Below are 15,974 nucleotides of genomic sequence, written 5' to 3'. Positions count from 1 at the left end.
TTTCCTAAAATGGCATAATCTGCACGTGATTATTGACATGGTGGAAGACGACCAATCAGAGATTTTTTGTTTTGAAGTGTGCCCACAGCCGGTCGGTGAAACTCTTGACAAGACAAAAATAGCCGACCAAGATCGTTCATGTGCCCGCACAATAAGGAATTCTGGTATATTAATTGTTGAAGGTTGGCTTGTATTGTCCTCTGAAGCTGTGGCACCCAATTAGCTCTGAATCTGTAAATGGCCCTGTTTTAAACCTTACCTAGGAAGTTTCTGGTTTCTCCTCAGTTTCATCCACTGGTTCTGGTTTCATTGTTTCAGAATCTTCAACCGATTCTGGTTTCACCTTAGTCGCTTCTGCTTCTGAATGTAACTCATCGGACACTGGTTCTGGTTCTGAAGAAACTGGTTCATCACCAGTGACATCTACTTTGGATTTTGGTTTCACCCTTTTGACTGGTTTCCTCTCTGGTAAGGTGAAGGTTGTAAAATCGCGTCGATAAGAAAGATTTTTTCTATTCCAATCATAATCTTTACAAAATTTACGAAGTTTATTTGTTAAGAAGACACAATCTTGCCGTGTCTTTACAACGCTATCAGTCTGAAGCAGCCATTTATGTTCCAGACAGTCTTGGACGCTCAGACGATTCCTGAAAACCAAATCACCCAATTAACACAGTGAAACATGTGCATGTGAACATGAATGTCATAACAATAAATAAAGGCAGAAATATCAAGTGAAATTAATGTGTGTTCATCAATAAAACAGAAAAAACAAATTTCATGCTTTGTTATCTTTTTATTTTTGTTGTAAAAATTAGTGCTGGCACGATGTATCTGTGAATCGATGTATTGTGAAATGACATGACATGACATTTATTGACTGAAATTGTTGGAAACTATTTATAAGATGTTAACCATACCAACTAAAAAGTTTTTAACTAAAAATTTTAATTTAATATCGTGCAAAAACTAAAACCCAGAAAAATTGATAAATTACTTACTTGGGTAGTCGTTTCATTATTTTGAAAATGAATTTCAGAGCCTCTTTACTGATATTATCATAGAGGTCATGTGGGTCATACCGATTGTAGACTATATTTAGTAATGTGTGTTCATCTGTTTCACCAGCGTAGGGTGAATCACCACTTAACCTGAAACAAACAAAAACATTTTGAGGAAAACCAATGGAATGATCGTATTAAAGCGGCAATTTTTGGGCAGTCAAAATTTTAGCCTCCAAATCAATGTGTGTCGAGAATTATCAGCTTTCAAAAATTAAAAAGACGACTCGTCTTTTCTTGAGAATTTGCTATTTATAGAACAGAGAGAGTGACATTGAGAGTATTTTAAAAGGAATTTTGTGATTTTTGTACATTACTAGTACTTCTGAAAAGCCCAAATCAACCATGAAAATAGCGAACTTGTTCCTGTACTGTAATAAGAAACTTACATCAAAAATGTCAAAGCAGCCACACCCCAGATATCTGCTGCTTCAGTCACTCTTTCTTGGGCAACAACTTCTGGTGCTGCAAAAAAAAAAAACATCGACGTTAAAATTGATGTAGATTTGTCGAATCATAGCATCTTGGGATCTTGAATAAAAGATTGGATTTTACTCTTTCAGAAGAAGCCAAGTTGACTGAGTTACAGAGTGATGTTGGGTTTGTGTTCACTAATGGTGCGGGCACACGAATGCTCCTTTCTCTATGTCATTAATCTTGTCAAGGGTGTCACCGGAACAAGTACAGGAGGAGTCAAAAATGTCTAGTCAGTCGTTTTCCACCATGTCGATAATCAAGTGAAATGAAAATGAATCTGATTGGATGATGACGATCTGTCTTGCAGAGGATAAAACAATCCTCAAACTTGCTTGATACCATAAATCATGTCAGGAACGCCTAAGATTAGGGTCGATGACAGAAATCGTTGACCAAGATCGTTTGTGTGGTCGCACCTTAAGCAAAACATTATGTAGTTTTTTTATTGTTGTTCTATCGATCGAGCTGTCATAAAAATAGCTTACAGAAGGCAAGAACAGTTATAATCAATAACAAATAAATGCACGGCAAATGTCCTTGAACAGAAATAAACAGAACTTACGAATAAAATCAGGATATCCAACTCTGGGTGCAATGATACCATCTTGATTAGGGATCTTCTGGGAGAGTCCAAAATCCACGATTTTCACATCCAAGTGTCTTCTGCTTACAGTGACAATACTGCTTGGTTGAAGATTAAGATGAGCAATACCGATACGATGTAAGAATTGCAAACCTCCTAAAACTTGACGAATCACTGATGCAACATTGTCCTCCGAATAACGACGTTTAAAAGCTAATTGCCTTACAATATGATCACCATACAGTCTTTCGAAAATAAGATACCAGCTAGCAGACGTAAAATAAACATCATAAAGTCTGATGATTTTGGTATGTCGTATATCACGAAGATTGGCATACTCTGCGAACTTTTCTGGCTCGGATTTACCACTCATTGGAAGGATTTTCATCACTCGCTCTACCTTACTGCCAACTTTGTTACACAATTTCAACTCAGAAAATTTGCCCCTGAAATGACAATAAAAGATAAAGTTAGATTCCTCGTGGCTGGTGAAAATAAAACTTTTTAATTCAAATTAATGAAAGGGCTGAAAGATACAAATATTCACAATTAAAAATTCATAGCAGACAGGACAGGCAACAAAAGCAGTGTGCAATGAAGGAAATTTTGCAAAGGAGAGTGGTACTTGGCTACTATTTCAACTTCCATCAAACGTCCAAGCAAGTATCAGCTGCTAATGAACATCCATTCTCATGTTTATTTCAATATAACAATTACATTGATAAAAGCAGGAGGTTTAAGCTGTGGGTAATAACCCCCTGGAGGATAATTTTGCAAATTCGGGGGGTAATGTAGCGCTTTGAAGTCTAGAATAAAAATTCTGGACAATTATAATTAAAGTAAGGCTATTTTCTCCGATTGCAGGGAAAGCTAAGAGAAATTCACAGAATAGTAAGGATTTATACTGGGAAATTGGGGTAATAGTAAGGATTTATACTGGTAAGGGAGGTAATAGTAAGTAAGGATTTATACTTGGAAGGGGGTAATAGTAAAGATTTATACTGGGAAGGGAGGTAATAGTAAGGATTTATACTTGGAAGGGAGGTAATAGTAAAGATTTATACTGGGAAATTGGGGTAATAGTAAGGATTTATACTGGTAAGGGAGGTAATAGTAAGTAAGGATTTATACTTGGAAGGGGGTAATAGTAAAGATTTATACTGGGAAGGGAGGTCATAGTAAGGATTTATACTGGGAAATTGGGGTAATAGTAAGGATTTATAGGGGGAAGGGGGTAATAGTAAGGATTTATTGGGGGAAGTGGGTAATAGTAACGATTTATACTGGGAAGGGAGGTAATAGTAACGATTTATACTGGGAATTGAGGTAATAGTAAGGATTTATACTGGGAATTGAGGTAATAGTAAGGATTTATACTGTGAAGGGAGGTAATAGTAAGGATTTATTCTGGGAAGGAAGGTAATAGTAAAGATTTATACTGGGAATTGAGGTAATAGTAAGGATTTATACTGTGAAGGGAGGTAATAGTAAGGATTTATTCTGTGAAGGGGGTAATAGTAAGGATTTATTCTGTGAAGGGAGGTAATAGTAAAGATTTATTCTGGGAAGGGAGGTAATAGTAAGGATTTATTTTGGGAAGGGAGGTAATAGTAAGGATTTATAGGGGGATGCAGGTAATAGTAAGGATTTATACTGGGAAGGGAGGTAATAGTAAAGATTTATACTGTGAAAGGGGGTAATAGTAAGGATTTATAGGGGGATGCAGGTAATAGTAAGGATTTATACTGGGAAGGGAGGTAATAGTAAAGATTTATACTGTGAAAGGGGGTAATAGTAAGGATTTATAGGGGGAAGGGGGTAATAGTAAGGATTTATAGGGGGATGCAGGTAATAGTAAGGATTTATACTGGGAAGGGAGGTAATAGTAAGGATTTATACTTGGAAGGGAGGTAATAGTAAAGATTTATACTGTGAAAGGGGGTAATAGTAAGGATTTATAGGGGGATGCAGGTAATAGTAAGGATTTATACTGGGAAGGGAGGTAATAGTAAAGATTTATACTGTGAAAGGGGGTAATAGTAAGGATTTATAGGGGGATGCAGGTAATAGTAAGGATTTATACTGGGAAGGGAGGTAATAGTAAGGATTTATACTTGGAAGGGAGGTAATAGTAAAGATTTATACTGTGAAAGGGGGTAATAGTAAGGATTTATAGGGGGATGCAGGTAATAGTAAGGATTTATAATGGGAAGGGAGGTAATAGTAAAGATTTATACTGTGAAAGGGGGTAGTAGAAAGGATTTATAGGGGGATGCAGGTAATAGTAAGGATTTATACTGGGAAGGGAGGTAATAGTAAAGATTTATACTGTGAAAGGGGGTAATAGTAAGGATTTATACTGGGAAGGGGGTAATAGTTAGGATTTATAGGGGGAAGGGAGGTAATAGTAAGGATTTATAGGGGGAAGGAGGTAATAGTAAGGATTTATACTGGTAAGGGAGGTAATAGTAAGGATTTATACTGGTAAGGGAGGTAATAGTAAGGATTTATACTGGTAAGGGAGGTAATAGTAAGGATTTATACTGGTAAGGGAGGTAATAGTAAGGATTTATAGGGGGAAGGGGGTAATGCAATTGATAAAGGAACCTGAAAGGGGTATAAGAATGAAAAAGGTTGAAAATCCCTGAATCACCCCCTGTGATTTCAGCTCGTCCTGGAAAATCTAAAGATTATATACTTACTTCCACAGAGAATCTGTAAACTGATAATCAGAATCAGGAGAAGCTTTATGAAGTGTTGGACCATCATCTGAATCATCAACTTCTCCATCTTCTCTGGTCTCACGTCTGCTAGTCAATGGTGTAGGTTGTTCATCTGCTTGGTGTGATTTCAAAATGGCTAACTCTTGATCTTCATCCAAATAAATCTTACCACCTGAAAATAAAAGACAAAAATTAAGTGTGCAATGAGGAAAAGTTTTTCCAGGATAGCAGCATTAGGACTATTGTCATTATAATGGCAACTTTTTATCCATGGATCAGCTAAATGAGTTGAGGCCAGTGGACTTAAGTAGGTTGAGGGCCCCTTCCCAGCAACCTGAGATCCATCTTTTAATTTAATGCCTGTACTTAATGCTTATTATGGGGGAAGGACCCTTAGGGGTGGGGTCTATGGACTTAGTTCAACCAGATCCTATGGTAGTTGCTATAAAGATGAAGGTAACAAACCTGATGGTTTTGTTGTGACTTGTACTGACGACCAGGAATAAGGACTCATTCCAAACTGATTGACAGCAGACACACGGAACCGGTAAGCTTCATCTGGTTTCAGTCCCTCAACAACAGCACATTCATGAAGAATCTTTACTACTGTAGTCCACCTTGTATCACCTGTAAAAAGAAAAAATGAAATGAATGGAGTTTTACGTCCTACTTTTCTGCACCTTCTTTGGCTAACGAAGATGGGCAGTGTGCAATTAGAGGATATTAGCCTACTCTTTTCCAATGTACACCTGTCGAGAGATCTCTAAGGTGCACAGCTTTTAGCACACATGGGGCCTCAGTTTATTGTCCCATCTGAATGACTAGATGCTTTTTCCACGTCAGCCCCTCTGACTTACATCACTGATAGGGGGGGAAACCGGGTTGAAAACCTGTGAAAATAAATTTAACTTCCAGTAACGTTGACCTTCATCGAAATTATTGAGAAAGATTGAAAAATCCAAAGGAAGAAGGTGGAATACACTAAGGTAGTAGTCAAGTGGGCGCTGCTAGCTGAAAAGTCTTACCTAGTTTCTTACAGTCAACCTTATAATACAAGATGTCGGAATTTCCATCTGATTTTGGTGCTTCCCAGATCAATAAAGCTGAGTTAGATGTAAGTTGTGTTACTACTGGTCTACCTGGTCGGTTGGGCACATCTACAAAATAGAAACAGTGGATAAAGACAGTTCACAGAGAAGTTGAAAGAAACACCTAAATAGCAGTGCTCCTCAACCTCATTGAGATCTTTCCTCTGCCATATGGTATGCCACAAACAATGCGATGCAGTAAAGAATTAGCAGTCTTGAAATCTCTTTGACAGTTTGGGATTTTTCTAAACCTAAAGACAAAAGGCATAACTTACCTCCAGGTTGAAGTCTTGCACGACAGGAAGTGCGGCCATATTTGTTCCTAGCAACACATTTATAAACACCACCATCATAGGGCTTGGCATGAAGAATTAACAGAGTAGCTGTTCCATCTTCTGCTAGCGATGTTTGAATTCTGGCACCATCTGTCAGTAATTCCTCGTTCCTGTACCATGTGACTGTTGGCGGGGGAGGACCCACAACTTGACATTTAAACAAAATGTCGTCTCCGACCAGATATGCTTTGTTCTGAATTTTTGTTTTGAACAATGGTGGTGGTAGCTCGGCTGAAAGAAAAGAAAATTATCGACATTTAGAGTCAATTCTTGACATTGTTGACATTCTGTGACTCTTTTCTCTTTTTTTTAATTTTCTTTTTTGTTTCTCTTTAGCCGCTGTCCTAGCAATATTTCCCTCATTGCACCCTGCATGGCATCTTCATTAGCTAATTAGTTCTATTTCATTTCTTTTATTTCAATATCATAGTAGACTTTGTACATTTTGGTGGCGCTCGATTGGAGTGTTCTGAACAGGTTCCATATGTTCCAATTCTGGCATCGATCAAACAAACAGAACCAGAATATGTCACATTCAAAATTTTCCCTCTTTTTCATTATCTGCCATTTTAAATTCTATCGGCACTTACTATTTTTTCGTGTTCCGAACTCTGTTCCAATTTGAATCCCAAACATGCAGAACTGTCCAATCGAGCGCCCCCCTAGACTCTGATGTTACACTTAAAATAATGAACATAACAAAAACATTTCCTGAACTTACGATCTCCGGTGACTGAGGAAATGGAAGATCTCTTAGATGGACAGCTGGACTCAACAGGCTCGTATGTTCGATGTTTACGCATACCGTCCAACCATTCCATCTCTCGTTCAATAGAGGGAGGTAACTCTTCTCTATCTACTGATAACATTCTACGTTCTTTTGTGGTAGTGACTTTAGAATCATCCAATATGGCTGACACCTGAATTGGGTCAATGTTATAGTGATTTTATAGTCAACATATATGGCCAATACAGAAATGAGGTCAAGGTCAAGGTTACAATGTCATTAAAATCATCTAATATGGCAAACACTGACTGAAATAGGGTCAAGGTTACAATGACATCAGAATCATCTACCATGGCAACAACCTGAAAATGGGTCAAGGTCATGAGGATAAGGGAAATATTCAATATAATGCCATTAGAATTATCAGCTGACAGCTGAAATGAGGTCGAGGTTAATGTGGCATTAGAAAAAAGACCTCTGAAAGAGGGTGAAGGTTATGACTTGCAGCTGACATGTCAAAATAACTTCATAATCTTTCAATAAGGTCAACACCTGAAATGGGGTGAAGGTCATGACTTTGAAACTGGGTTGGACAAGATTTATAGGCCTTCAGAATAACAATTCCTTATCTGAATCCTTGGAATCCCAGTAAAGATCAAGAGCATTGCTTTGAAAACAAGAAATATACTACACTTACAGCTTCATCTAACTGCATGCTATCTGACAGCTGACTGGAGGCCCTCTGATATCCTCGAACTCGAATGTTATAATCTGTATCAGCTGGAGTACGGAGTTGTCCCTCTTGATGCTGTCGAGCCTGCCAATCATACCATGTCTCCTCATCAGCGAATTCTCCATACGCCGCAGAATCAGGGAAGGTCACCTGACCAGTAACAGGGTCTACCATTGGTTGAAATCCTAGGTCAGAGAGGTCACCATCCATCATTCTTCTAAGACTTCTCAGATTTGCCACAGTTTTAACTGCAGCATGCTTCTCCTAAATATTAAACTTCAGGTTTTAGATTTAATGAAAATTTACTTACAATACAAAAATTTAGGTTCTCGAAGTTCGAATCCACCAGATGATTCTTGAATGAACCTATTGGCAATGATTTCACAACGATAACAACTTCAGTTCTTGAGGTTCCTGTCTACCAGCTGGTTCTTTAAAACATTCACATGCAGATAAGGACACACATGGATTTGATGGCAGTGAACACTATTACTGATTGGCTTAACTGGAAAATTCCAGTTTCTTTGACAAAGGTATGATCAGTCAAACGGATGGTGAACCTGTCCCTTTCAGAAAAAAAACTTCATTTACCTGTTCCTTTATTTTGTTCTGTAAGTGTTTGAAGCTACTGTTGTCCAGCTTGTAAGCCTTGCCATCTTTACCAGCATTCTTAATCCAGGGATGATTCAAACTGTCCTCCATTGTCAGTCTTTTACTGAAATATATACTCATATCATTAATATAGTTATATTACTTTTATATTATGTATCATTGAGAGCAGATAGGCTTATTCTTCTAGACACAAATGACTTTTGGATTCCAGGTTTCAAATTTCTACCTTCTCCTGCTCTGTCATTAGGTGACACAGTGTTTATTTGGTTAATTTGATGAACACTCAAGAGGGCTGTCGTTAGACCCTAACTGAAGTTAGAATATTTTAAAATAAAAGCTAATAAAAAACGGAATGAAAGTCTTAGGGATCTTTAGATATGTCTGGTGTCATTTGTTGAAAATACCTAATTGTTGTCTGCTTGGTGGTTGGAAGTATACCTGCAAAGTATGAGATTCCTGATGCTTTCCAGGTCTGGTCCATTGTCAACTTTCATCACATTTAATATTTTTGCTCTTGTTCAACATACACTGCCAAATTCTTACCTTGGTTCTAAAACTAAAAGCTTTGAAATAAAGTCTTTAGAATCAAGTGAAAATTTATCGAAAATTGGTGGAAATTGAAAGTTGCCTTCCATGACTTTTTCTAAGATTTCTGGATCACTGTCTGCCTGGAAGGGAGTTGAACCACATAATCTGAAATAATCAAAAAAATATATCATCATACAGTCGAAAGATCCTTAGAAGCAGATGTTGGATTTTACTTCTACAAAGTGGTAAAGACAGAAGAAATTAAAAGGATACTACCATTTAGAATTAAAATAAAACTTAAAGTCTCAAACTTAGTCAACAAGAGTATATATTCATCAGTTAGACTTACCAGGTACCATGACTAAAGAATAGAATCTCTATAAAAGACAATATATCCATTAAACTAAATAATTATTGAAATATGCTTCTAAGCTTAAGTTTAATGAATTATTACTTAGTTTTATAGATTTATTAGATTATAGAGAGATTCTGTTGTATAGTTATGACACCAGGTAAGTTCACTGATGAACGAAAACTCATTTCAACCAAGTTTTAAAATTTCAAGTTTTTGGTCATCCTGAGAGGTAGTATACCTTTAAGCTCTATCAGCTGGTACAACAAATATTCAGGCAACTATATTAATTTTAAGCTCTCAGTAGAACATATGCCTCATCTTAGCAGCATGAGCTTCTCTTTTGAGAGTCTGCCAATGTCAGCTTTCAACCTCTATCATTAGAATTAACTTACAATGTGTATGCCATGGCGCCTACAGACCACAAATCAGAGGCAGCACTGACTGGTTCATTGATGACAGCTTCAGGCGAGGCGAAGTCTGGTGTTCCATAATTCATCCTTAATTCTCCAAGACGTTTCCTGGCGAATCCGAAATCAATCAGTTTAAAATCTTCTGAATCTTTCTCGGGGTATAAGATATTAGACGGCTGAAAAATAAAACAAGCAATAGAGTATACTTTCATCATGGTGGCACTCAATTGGAGAGTTCTGAACAGGTTCCGTCTGTTTCAATTCTGCCCCCAATCGACGAACGGTATGAAAGCCATATCACATTCAAAAGTTTTCCATCTATTTCCCTCTCCGCCATTTTGAATTCTGTCTCCATCTTCTATTTTATCTGCAGACGTGGAACACATTTGAACTCCAAATTGTTTTATTGAATGTTCTGTTGATTCCAGAAGTCCTAAATGTGCAGAGCTCACCAATCGAGCCCCCCTCCCCCTAGCAAAATACTGATGAAGTAAAGTTTTCCATTAACCAGAAGACTGACAACACCCTACAGAAATGGGAAAATGTTTTCAGGACAACAGCATATAGCCGAGAATTCCGGGTGGGGCCAGTGGGGCCTGGGCCCGGGCAAATCTCCAAGCTCCAGCTCTTCCATTTTGAAATGTGACTTTGGCGCCTCAGAATTGTCAGAAATATGTACAAAATTTCAAAAGGGATGGCCCCCAGACACCCTGCTAGTAACTCGTGGCTACGCCTGCCCCACCTGGCCACAAAATCTGAGACCTAATTCACTCCTGGTGACAGGGCTGGCACCATAAGATTAGAGTGACGTACCTTTATGTCCAAATGTAAAATATTCCTGTCATGTAGATGTTTCACTGTTTCTAATAGTCGGTTCATGATGGTGGCTACATTGTTATCAGTCCAGTTGTTCTGGTCTACAATTCTATCAACCAGTCCTCCACCATTTAATCTGTAGCATGGTCAAGGACTATTTTGTTCACCAGAATCTCAAGCTACATGCAACTCTTTTTTAATCTTGAAAATGACATGCTGTTAGTAAAACAAAATAAAAAATGAGAAATCAATCCAATACAATGATGAGCACAAACATGCCAATTTAAGGGGACTAAAGGTATTGTGAAGAAGTTTTCTAAAAAATTTTGTTGTTGTCAAGCTATGCATTTTCAACCATTTGTGTCAAACTATGAATTTTCAACCATTTGTGTCAAGCTATGCATTTTCAACCATTTGTGTCAAACTATGCTTTTTCAACCATTTGTGTCAAACCATGCATTATAGAAGATTTTTGTCAAACCAAGTCTTTTCAACCAAACCATATTTGTCAAGTTATGCAATTTCAACCGTTTTTGTCGAACCATGCATTTTAGAATATTTTTGTCACACCAATCTTTGTTTGTCAAACGAAGTGTTCTCAACCAAACCACATTTGTCAAACCATGCATTATAGAAAATTTTTGTCAAACCAACCAGTTATGTAAAACCAGGCATTTAATAATTGAGGATACAGTTCAGTGACGATAATTAAAGATTTAGGTGTTTCATAAGCATCATGTACTCCAACTATATTTTTATGGTTCAACAGTCGTAAAGTTTCCAGTTCGTTCCTAAAGAAATCCTTTTCTCCATCTTCTCGGACAGAGATAAATTTACCTGCATACTGATTTCCAGTTGATTTCTCAATCACTCTTCTTACAATTCCATGTCTACCTCTGGAAAATAAAGTATTTGGGATCCTCAGTGGAGTAGGTAACTCTTTTGGTTGCAAGATCTAATAGATCAAACTTTCATTCCGTTTTTTTTATTAGCTTTTAAGTTTAATATAGCCACTTCAGTTAGGGTCTAACGACAGCCCTCTTGAACGTTCGTCAAATTAACCTTTTGATCTAACTCAACCTAACTCTGCTTTAACCAATCAACTTTCTACCCTTTCCAGCGCTGAGATTTAGTGACACAGTGTTTATCTGGTAAGGTCAAAAGGTTAATTTGATGAACGTTCAAGAGGCCTGTCGTTAGACTGAAGTGACCATTTTAAAACTAAAAGCTAATAAAAAAAATGGAAGTTTGGTCTAGACTGCAAGATCTAGTTACATTTCTTATTTAAGAAAATTCTGGTTGAGTTCATATGTTGCCTTGCATGACCTTAGCAGCTTTCCATTTTGTCATCTATTCTAGAGATCCTAGCTATAAATAGGTAGCAATAATTCAGGAAGAAAAACCAACAAGAGTGTTCACTAAGGGCCAACAGTCAGACAGGATCCACAAGATCCTCAGCTGCAAACCTTATAAAATCATTGCCAAGTTGTTTGGCCAAGGACTAGTTGGTAGTCAGGAGCCTTCATCTTGTAATCCTGGTAAAAATATAGAAGCCTTACCTTCCTAGTTCTTCTAAGATGTAATAATTATCTTCAATGTTGGCATTCTTAAAATCCAAGTCACAAGGTGCTGGTAGGTTATCTGAAAACATTTTCACATTTTTCTTTTAATGGTTGAAAAGGGTGACAAATCATCACAAGCTCTGTCCGTCTTTCAAAAGCACTGGTTGTGGCAAAAGTTTCTTGTCTAAAGAGGGATTTGAAGCTACAACACATATTGCCAAACAGACAAAAATGTCACTTCCAGAAATTGAGTTATTGCACACCTTACCACCAACAGACAACAGCTCTGTGAAGCAATATTTAACCCACTCATGGATATATAAGAGTCTCAAGATGCAGACCAGGAGCAAAATGAAAATGAATGGTGTTTTCCGTCACTTTTCTGCACCTATAATTGGACTATGGAAGATGTGACCACACTATGCTGTGTGCAATGAGGGTAATTGTGCCAGGACAGCCACATTAGCCTTCTCTTTTTCAATTTTTAACTGTCGGGACATTGTCCCATCTAAACGACTAGATGCTTTTTCGATGTCAGACCATGAGCAAGGAAAGATTATCAACCTTCAGAAAGGATGTAAGCTGAAAAAGTCCAGCTCAAAGTACAAATAATCTTTTAAGGGATCACATACCTTCAACTTCAATCCTAGCAGAACAGAAGATTTTTCCAGCAGGATTTTCAGCAACGCAAGTATACTGTCCGGCATCCATGCTTAAAGCGCCATCTACAGTCAGAGAGAAGTAGTCTGGTGATTCATGGCGGATACGAACTCTGGAGGTCTCTGTTAGTGGTCTCCAATCTTTGTTAAATTTGATGGTAGGATAAGGAATTCCGTCAACACGACATTCCAGTTTACCAGTTCCTCGGTTTACTAAGATCAGATCTTTAAGAGGTTCAATAAAGGTTGGTGGATCTAAAGGAAAATAAGAAGATTTTATCAAAACTCACATTTCACATTATCATTATTCCTCTTGGCACAGTCCTTTAACAGAAAGAATTCGAAAATTCCTTCTACAGATTAGATGTTCTAGAAAATATACTTGACAGTTTTACATTTTGTAGCAAAACTTTTTAAAGCGATTGTAAAGAGGTTTTCTAAATTTTTCATGTGTATCAGGGACACTGATATTATCAATTAGCCCCATTCCAATTTTTAATCAACTGTCTTTGTTTCTGCAATTCCACTAAAACTAAGTGTTTGATGACATCACTAAGTGCGAATGACCTCGGGTGATAAAGCATATTTCGTGATTAGTGACGTCATCAAACACTTAGTTTAAGTGGAATTGCAGGAACCACAGACATCTGATTGAAAATTGGAATAGTGCAAATTGATGTCATCAGTGTCCATGATACACAAACAAAATTTAGAAAACCTTTTCATAATTCCTTTAACAGATCCAATTTTTTTTCCCTCGATTAATGAACAGATTCATTGCTTTCAGTCCTGTACCTACCAGCCATTTTGAGTGGGATGATCCTTTCAGCTTTACCATGTTCATTCTCCGCCACGCAGGTATAGTCCCCAATATCATCCCAGGTCACATCCCTGAAATCTAAATCAATCTGACCAACAGGGGAGATAACTAGGTTATAGCGTCCTCCATCAGTGTCCAGTTTCTGTCCCTTGAAGTACCAGGTTATTAATGGCAGGGGATAGCCCTTGACGTCTGCGTATATTTTACAACCCCCACTCTCTACAGCGTACTGATCTTCGTCTGGTGGAGTCAGGAATTCTGGTGGAGAGGCTGGAAGCAAATAAAAATGGAGGCTTGCAAATTGTTGTTCAGATTATAAGGCAAATGAAATGAAATGGAGTTTTACATCCTAATGTTCTGTATCTTATTGTAAAAGTTAACGGAGGTATGGGCAAATTAAGTGGAGTTTCTCTTTGGCTCATGTATATGGGCAACGTCTTGGTCAACACATGGATCAAAAATGTCTTTAAAATGGCATCTCAAATTTGTATCGTCTCTTCCAGATATCCGATTGCAAACAATTTTTTCCATTTTGAAGATGCAAAATATGACATAAAGAGATAGTAAAGAGGTTTTCTAATTTTTTATGTGTATTAGAGACACTGATATCATCAATTTGCACCATTCTAATTTTCAATCAGACATCTGTGGTTCCTGCGATTTCACTAAAAATGAGTGTTTGATGACATCACTCATCGCAAAACATGTTTCATCATGTAAAGCCCTTTGTGATTATTGACTTCATCAAACACTTATTTTTAGTGAAATTGCACGAACCACAGACATCTGATTGAAAATTGGAATGATGAAAATGATATCAGACCCTGATACACATAAAAATTTAGAAAACCTCTTTACAATCCCTTTAAGACAAAATCATACTTCAAAATCCACTTTAGAGAGACACCATGGCTTCTCTGGCTTAAAAAGATCATTAGGATACTTACGAATATAGTCCACAATTCTCTCCATTGTCATGGATCTTTCTCGACTTGTTGTTGTTCCAATACGAACTTTAGAGAAGGGCTAAAACTGTCTCTGGATCTTGATCGACTCGCTTTTCTCTCTTCTACAATACAAAGAGAGAAATTCAATTAAAAAAGCGCAGAATTGGACATGAAAAGATCTGGAAAGCATTGTTATATTGACGTACTTGTTGTTCCCATAGTAACTGCTTATATTATTGTGTATGGTTGTTGTGTATGTAGCAGAGTTAACTTCAGGTCTTAATCCTAATTCAACAATACTGTACAGAATTGCTTTATTTCCCAACCCACAATGCAACAAACATCTTCATCTTACATCCCTTCTCAACCAAAAGTTCCAGCATTACCTCCCCTTTCCCCTAAAAACCAGAAGACAGTAAGATCTTACCTCTTTCTCTGAAGAGTGTTGCAGGCAATGTCGGCTCACTCATACCAAACTCGTTCTTGGCTCGAACACGGAACATATAGTCCTGATCTGGTCTTAGTTTGGACACCTCGTAGTGAGTCTCTGGTAAATCTTCGGTCAGTGTGGTCCACGCATGGCTCGGTGGCTCCCTCATCTCCACAATATAGGTAATGGGTGTGTCTTTAAGATAAGATGGCATTCTTGCCGTTTGCCAAGACAACAGCAGTCTGTCTTCTGCTTGTTTTGTCATGTTTGGTCGACCTGCTGGAACTCTTGGTGGCACTAAAAACATCAAACAGATCTCAACAGATTTGATACTGTGTATTTTTTTTTATCAGAATATGATGAAAAAGATGACTGAAATCACTACCAGAAGATCATGTAAGTTCTTGAGGATCCTTTCTACCAGCTAGTCCTTGAACAAACATTCTGGTAATGATCTTACAAGGATAACAACTTGCTTTCTAAATCCTATCTACCAGCTGGCACATGGTCGAAACATTTAACAATAATCTCTCCCAGATTGTCAATACCGAACTACAGATAAAGATAGCTGGATAGCAATCAGGCTTGTAGATGGATCGTCCCCCACACCTCCGAAAAAAATTCTGACAATTGACCAATTCTATTACTGCAACTAATTACTCATTACCATTGCCCCTCCTGATATATTACTTGCCCACCAAAACAAACATGACTACAGGCCTGACTGCAAGTTTAACTGACATGATTGTGCCTACCTCCTGCTGTAATGGAATCCATGAACCTGGCTGGTGAGATGAGATCTCTGTCTCGATCAGAATCATAAGATCTCTTGATCACTGGAGCTAAAAATAGATATCAAAAAGATACAATATTAAAAGGACAAGTTGATTTGTTATAACGTAAATAGCCTTCAGAAATACTGAAAATGTACAAAAAATCGCATAATTCCTATATACTATATCCTAAATAAATACTTTGTTTTTTCTATATATGGTAGAGTCTCAAGAAAAGAGTTGATATTTTAACATTCAAACTTGACATACATGGATTTGAAGGCTCAAAATTCCACAATATTACTGATAAGCTTAGCTAAAAAATTCCTGTTTCT

General features: G+C 37.5%; 2 protein-coding genes across 2 annotated transcripts in view; both read right to left on the bottom strand.

Annotated features, from left to right (window-relative positions):
* Positions 1-259: 259 nt before the first annotated feature.
* On the bottom strand, positions 260-13,679 carry LOTGIDRAFT_139521 (hypothetical protein; the record flags this gene model as incomplete). The annotated part of the gene is made up of 18 exons (XM_009049510.1): positions 260-647; positions 1,002-1,151; positions 1,451-1,526; positions 2,101-2,621; positions 4,666-4,804; positions 5,355-5,471; positions 5,870-6,001; positions 6,208-6,498; positions 6,974-7,180; positions 7,688-7,991; positions 8,319-8,442; positions 8,883-9,032; positions 9,615-9,808; positions 10,446-10,584; positions 11,141-11,344; positions 12,008-12,089; positions 12,643-12,924; positions 13,469-13,679. Coding segments are annotated over 18 exons (3,711 nt in total), but the record flags the coding sequence as incomplete, so codon positions are not given.
* Positions 13,431-15,974, bottom strand: part of LOTGIDRAFT_139483 (hypothetical protein) — a gene marked incomplete at both ends in the record, with an annotated part of 8,873 nt that continues 6,329 nt past the window's right edge. Inside the window, one exon of the mRNA XM_009049509.1 lies at positions 13,431-13,718. Coding sequence (XP_009047757.1) covers positions 13,431-13,718 — 288 coding nt within the window. The remainder of the gene's footprint in view (positions 13,719-15,974) is intronic.

This window comes from Lottia gigantea (genome assembly GCF_000327385.1).
Source record: "Lottia gigantea unplaced genomic scaffold LOTGIsca_137, whole genome shotgun sequence".
NCBI classification, from domain to species: domain Eukaryota; kingdom Metazoa; phylum Mollusca; class Gastropoda; family Lottiidae; genus Lottia; species Lottia gigantea.
This window is presented reverse-complemented; position numbering and strand designations above follow the sequence as displayed.